We start from the raw sequence: 6,000 nt of genomic DNA, 5'->3' as shown, positions 1-6,000 counted from the left end.
CCGCTCGACTTTGAGGATCGAAGTGTATTTGGGAGGTAATTGCACGTTTGTACCCCCACACGAGTACAGCTAAACCAGCAGTACGACCACGTCTGACATTACACCTGCCGGTCGTGGAAAAGACGGTCGCTCCCGGCGAACGATCGTCCGTCAGTGTTATTAATGTGATCCACAGGCGCGTCCTCCGTAGAGATGTCGGGCCTGCAGTTTGTATTGTAAAGAGTATTGGTACAGTCATAGTTTGTTTATGAAGTTATCCACATCTGTAGTGGAGAATACTATTAAGCTGAAGACACACATGGATTTGAACCACCTACTGATTTACAGTTTGCCAATCCTAAAGATTAGCAGTATTTTTTTTTTTTTTTATCTTACATGGCTCACCTTCCTCTTCTTTTTTTTTTTTTTTTTTTTTTTTTAAAAAGGCCACAGACATGTAACTACATTACTCTGACAACAATTGTATTGACATTTCTCTGTGTACCACGCGATAAAGTGATTTAAAAGTGGTCTCGTAAGCAAGTTTCATCCCTCACGTTTATTGGTTAGAAAAAAGGCACGGGCAGCATACCAGGTTAAGAAAAAAAAAAAGAAACTTTGGAGAAAGTGAACAAATTGCTGAATCAGGTCAAATACCCCCCCCCCCAAAAAAAACAGTCTCTTTAGAAAGAAACAGTCTCTTTTTTTTGCAGTCATGGCAAAAAAAAAAAAAATCACGTCATATGGTGAAACCCATGTCATGACGTGTACCTTCAGCCGACGCCCCTCATTTTTCCTTGAGCGCCCTTTTACTGCGGGATAATTTCTCCGTGTACTAAAAACAAATGGGAGACGCTTAAAAGCCTCTCTCACAGATAAGTGAAGGCGCAAGAGGAGGGTCAGCGCCGCTTTTTATTTTCACATTATTTCCCAGCATGCTTTGCACCCAGCATGTTACATTTGCCTGTGCTCCATCACATGAAGACACTCTCTCTCTCTCTCTCTCACTCTCTCTCTCATATTTTTTTCCTCCCATATTACTAAATAGCAAATGAAGACAAAAATCCTGCTCTTGGGGCCCATTAAATTGCCTATGATTAGTAGTTTTCCATTTCGTGAGCTCTCAACCATCACAGACACTGAACGCTCTATAATATCGCCAAGCAGAGCCATTGCTCTTCAATCCTCCGACTCTCTCGCGCTTGTTTTATTGCGTCTCCGGAGTAACAAAACGGGCTATTATTCACCCGGGCCGGTTCCCCGGGAGGACTGGCCTCCTCATTGTCACCCGGAGCATTTCAAAAAGCACGCAGCCACGGGGGCAGGTTACTCTCCCTGGGCTCCTTGAAAGTAATCGCAGATTCGGAGGCCCCAGGGGGAGGTGCTGAAGTGACAGTGTTCTGTCCACACCAGAGGAGAGGAGAGGAGAGGAACAGAAGAGGAGAGATCCTCTCAGGCAGTCCTGTTGTTCCTATAGCCTTTTTTTTTTTTTTACTTAACCACACGGAGCGGTGAGGAAGTCTGCAGACGTCTGTCCAATTAAGACCAGGACAATATGTTCACACTCACTCTCTTCCTCCCAGAGAATTAAAGAGGGAAATTGAATATGCTGAAAGGATGTTCATGTTTCTTATATAACCAGTATAATAAGATATGCCCAGGGCCTGAATTCACGGAATTGTAATCCTTTGTGAACGTATAGAGCCTGTCACAGGATATCTGCCTATAAATTTGAAAAAGGAAAAGATTGTTATTTATTGAATTGTACTTTTCACATTGAAAAACCTGCATTATACTTTTTTTTTACATTTTAATCAATACAGGTAGACTGAGGGACACGGCTGGAAATATGTTAAAAGAGTAATGTGTTGGGGTTTTTTTGTTTTTTTTCCAGTTGGTGCCTGTCCTGCATTACAATGAGCTTGTGTTGTGTCTTTTTCTCGGATCAGTTGTAATAATAATATCAGTCTTAGAGTGAAATGCAGTGTGAGACTTCATTTTAAGTGTTACAAAAGAGCAACGGAGTCATTTTAACAATTTTCTCGCGCCAGCCTATTCAACCAAAATCGCTGCTGCCAGCAGCCAAAATTCAGATGTGACGTTTCCTGATATATTTGGTTGTTTTGTGTTTGAAAGCTGAGACAAAAATGAATGTTAAATACCTTACCCAAACAACAACAACCACAACAACAACAACAATGCCAATGAAAAAAAAATAAATAAATAAAAACGAGATGTCTTGAGAAGATAAAAACAAAGAGAACGACAGAGGAAATCAGGTGACCCAGAGTTTGAAAGAGAGCAGACCAGTCGACAGACGCTGGTGGAATGCAGGCAGCCCTCACATCGCCTGGCAACAACACGCACTCGGCAGCTGATGCTCCTGTATCAGCACCATAATGTGATTTCACTTCCAAACGGAGGATATTGCCGTAGCGGGGCGATGGATCCGTAATGAGGTCATTCCCGTATTGCCGAGCGCGTGGCACATCAGACCTCCGCTCAACCTCATTTGTCGTGACGCCTCTGAGACGGCTGAAGGTTTGACATCTGAATCTGCAACAGCGGCGGGGCGATTTCGTCAGGGTCGGAGAGGGAACGCTCTGAGAGTTTAAACACTGAGAGATGCAAAAGTATCACTTTTTTAACAAGGACTGAAGCGACTCACTTGCTCCGACTCCGCGCTCTTAGCCCACGTTCATCAAACAACGTCACAGAACCCGTGTCTGACACGCGTAAGACGTGCTCGGATTTGGACGGCTCTGTTTTGTTCTTCGTCTCCCCCAGAGCTATATCCGGATTCTTTCGTTGTCGCCTGGCGTGTTTACCCCATCATGTCATCTCACCTGCGATGCACCGTCATTATCGGCTATTAAAATCGCCTGGGCGACATCTGACAAGAAAATCTTGGAGTCTGACTGGATAAACGGTTATTTTCCCAGTACTAAGTTCTAGTATTTCATCAACCAAGGCTGGCAGCAGCCCCTTAGACCTACCAATGGAACATCTGCAAAAGAAACAACGCAATTATGAAAGCCATCTGGAACAATAACGCGGCAGAATGGATATGATTAACACCACCATAAACAGATGGTAAAATGTTAGATTGCTGTTCAACAAGCCCATAATGAAAGCGACCTTAAGTCTAATTATTTGGCCAGTGCTGCCTGTGTAAAAGGAAAGGTGGCTAACTGAGAACCAGAGTCGTGGCCCCAACAGAAGACCCACGTCAGCCAGCCTTGTTTGGAGAAAAGGATCATCTCTCCAGCAACAATCGCGCAAATGCGGTTGGGTATTTAAGCGTATCGCGACAAGAGGTCAGAGCACGTGACGGTTCACGTGCGTCATATCGTAACCGACCGTGGTTCAATTACACGTTGTCAGATTAAATTCAAAACTCAGGGACAGGCAACGCGCTTTGGCGCGACATAAGGAAAGCCTCAACGGGCATACTTCCTATGAGGTTACACCATATGACAAATCATATTGTGTGATCCCATCACACCCATCTCAATTCAGTGCTGAGAATACTTTGGTCTAAGTCCTTACTCAAGTCCCTCGTGGAGTTACACTAAGGTAATTGAGATGATTGGTGAGGTGGAGAATCCTTTTTTTTTCGCCGGCTCTTTTTTTTTCCAGAATCGAATGGAAAATTCCATTTTGAAAGCATCAGGTTTTTTTCTGCCTCATTTAGAGACCCGTCTCAAACTCCCCGGCTGTAATCGACCTGCGTGAAGGGAACGGGGAAGGGGAAAGAAAAAAAAGGAGAAGACCAGCGGATGAATGGCCGTCCCCACAGCTCTCTTCTCCGTAGCAGCTTGTCTTCGCTCCCTGAGAACGTAATCAGAAGGATGTTGACAAGTAATTGCATCCAGCAGGACCCACCTCATCAAGCCATTTTCGACTGAGCATCTGTTCCTCTTCCACCAGGGCTGCAACAAAAACTATTCACCTTCCAAAAAATCATTTCCCCCCTCTGCCCACCAATAGGCGAATGGTTGTTCTAGAGGCTAGGTTTGCTAAGGGGAGGGGCGGGTGGGGGGGGGGTGGGGGGGTGGCTAGAGGGAGTTCTTTAAGCATTAGCAGGTTTTTTTTTTTTTGGCTATCGGAAGGTGAAAGATATACGACAGCCCCTCAACATTTCATCCATTTTAATCATGCCGAGGAACACCCTGGGACACTGCGACTCATCTTCCACTCTGATGAAGAAAATGAGTTAGGAATAAACACAATAAACAGATGATATATTCGGGAGCAATAGGAGTAGATGAAGTAAGGTAGTGAAGTGTCACACACACACACACACACACACAGCAGCAGCAGCAGCAACATAGGGAAAGAGAGAGAGAGAGAGGAAAGAGAGACAGAGAAAGAGAGAGGGAGGGAGGGCATTTGAGGAAATACTAATGCTTGCACTGGCATTAACCCAAGTTAACATTTCCATATAAGAAGTTCCCTGCATATGTTACCTGGTTTCTCTCTCTCACTCTCTCTCTCTCTCTCTCTCTCTCTCTCTCTCTCTCTCTGTCCCCCTCTCTCTCTCTCTCTCTCTCTCTGATGTGTGACTAATACTGAGCAAAAGCCATTCAATCCAGCGTTATGCTGACTGTTATGCGCGTGTACCTCCTTCGCCGGGCCCGGCCGCCGCGCCATCATAAACCCGCTTGAGTGGCAGCACAGAGGGGTCGTCGTTGAGGACATCCAGGGGAAGAAAAAAAGACAGCTACAAAGCCCCTTGGCCCATGCATACTTTATGAGCAGCAAAGGCAATGGGAACAGCCTCCGCTCAACCCCCCCCCCCGTCGACGCGTACCTTGGCGTTGTCATTCAGATTCCATCGAGCGCCAGACGAGGTAAACAAAAAGACGTGTAAATATCAAAGCCGGCGCCCCAACATGCCCCTTCTGGTCGTTTCCATTTTTAAAACAACAAAGCCGCCGCTTATTACGGGCCACAAAACCCAAGGGCTAGCTAGGCCCTGTCATCGCAGGACTGACTCGGCGCCAGGTACGGCACTTAAACCTCGCGCGTTTTCTGCCGCGATTAGCTACGTGGACTCATTAGTGGAGCTCCCGCTAAATAAATGAAATAAGAAAAGCTCATTTGAATTTATTATTAATTTTTGCTGGCAGGACGAAAGGTTGCATGCACGTCGACAGGGCTGACGTGCTCTCGGGGTTTTTTTTATTTATGTGACAGTTTCAACCTGAGATGCTTTCTCCAGTCGCAGATTGAGCTGAGAGAGACGGGTTTTTTTTTTTTGTTCGTTTTTTTTTTTACCGTTGAAAGATGTCACTGTCAGTTCCTGAACATCACTAAGCAATTACCGGGCCATCTCTGAGGAAAACGAGAGTGACATTTGCCAACATGTTTCATTCTTTTCCTTTTTTTTTTTGTTTTCTTTTCTTTTCTTTTCTTTTTTTTTTCTAAGCGACGGTTTTGAATATTTTACATGTTAAGTCTTTAGGCTTTGGAGGTTGTTTATGATTCAGAACTACCGGCTAACGCGTTTGCTTGCCAATTACGTTTAATCCTCTTTGGGGCTGAAACGATCTTTCTTTCATTAAGTGCTTGTTTAAGAGTCGCTTTTTTTTATATATCACGTCCGCGTCGGACAAGCAGTGACTCATTTCCAGCATTTAATTATTCATTAAAAGAGAGACATGAGTGTGTGGCCAATGAGAGAGGCTCTTCCCTCCACATCCTGCGCTAACACTCTTGGACAATACTTTTGGATTATTCGAACATTCTAATGAGAAGTATCTCCCAAATGGGAAATTTCCAGTGAAGTCGAAAGACAGAGATGAGGGAGTGTGGGAGAGCCGGATGTGAGAGAGACGTGTTAAAAAAAAAAAAGAAGAAAGAAAGAGAGAGAGAGAGAGAAAAAAAACAAACCGCTAGTCACCATCTGCTATAATCAAATATTAACCAAAGCTTGAGCTGCTGTTTCTGAGTGAGATGTAAACCCCGCCAAAGTTCTGGTACCAGTCATTAATGGGATGGTTTCATGTGAAACTGAGA

At 44.6% G+C, this 6,000-nt stretch overlaps 1 protein-coding gene across 1 annotated transcript in view; it reads right to left on the bottom strand.

Annotated features, from left to right (window-relative positions):
- Positions 1–1,305: 1,305 nt before the first annotated feature.
- cxcl18b (chemokine (C-X-C motif) ligand 18b) overlaps positions 1,306–6,000 on the bottom strand; it is a 34,037-nt gene continuing 29,342 nt past the window's right edge. Inside the window, exons 4-6 of the mRNA XM_030778927.1 lie at positions 2,976–2,986; positions 2,502–2,582; positions 1,306–1,379 (exon numbers count right to left, since the gene is read on the bottom strand). Coding sequence (XP_030634787.1) covers positions 1,306–1,379; positions 2,502–2,582; positions 2,976–2,986 — 166 coding nt within the window. The remainder of the gene's footprint in view (positions 1,380–2,501; positions 2,583–2,975; positions 2,987–6,000) is intronic.

Source organism: Chanos chanos, chromosome 7, assembly GCF_902362185.1.
Source record: "Chanos chanos chromosome 7, fChaCha1.1, whole genome shotgun sequence".
Lineage (NCBI taxonomy): Eukaryota > Metazoa > Chordata > Actinopteri > Gonorynchiformes > Chanidae > Chanos > Chanos chanos.
Note: the sequence above shows the minus strand (reverse complement) of the source record. Positions and strands in the feature narration are given on the sequence as shown.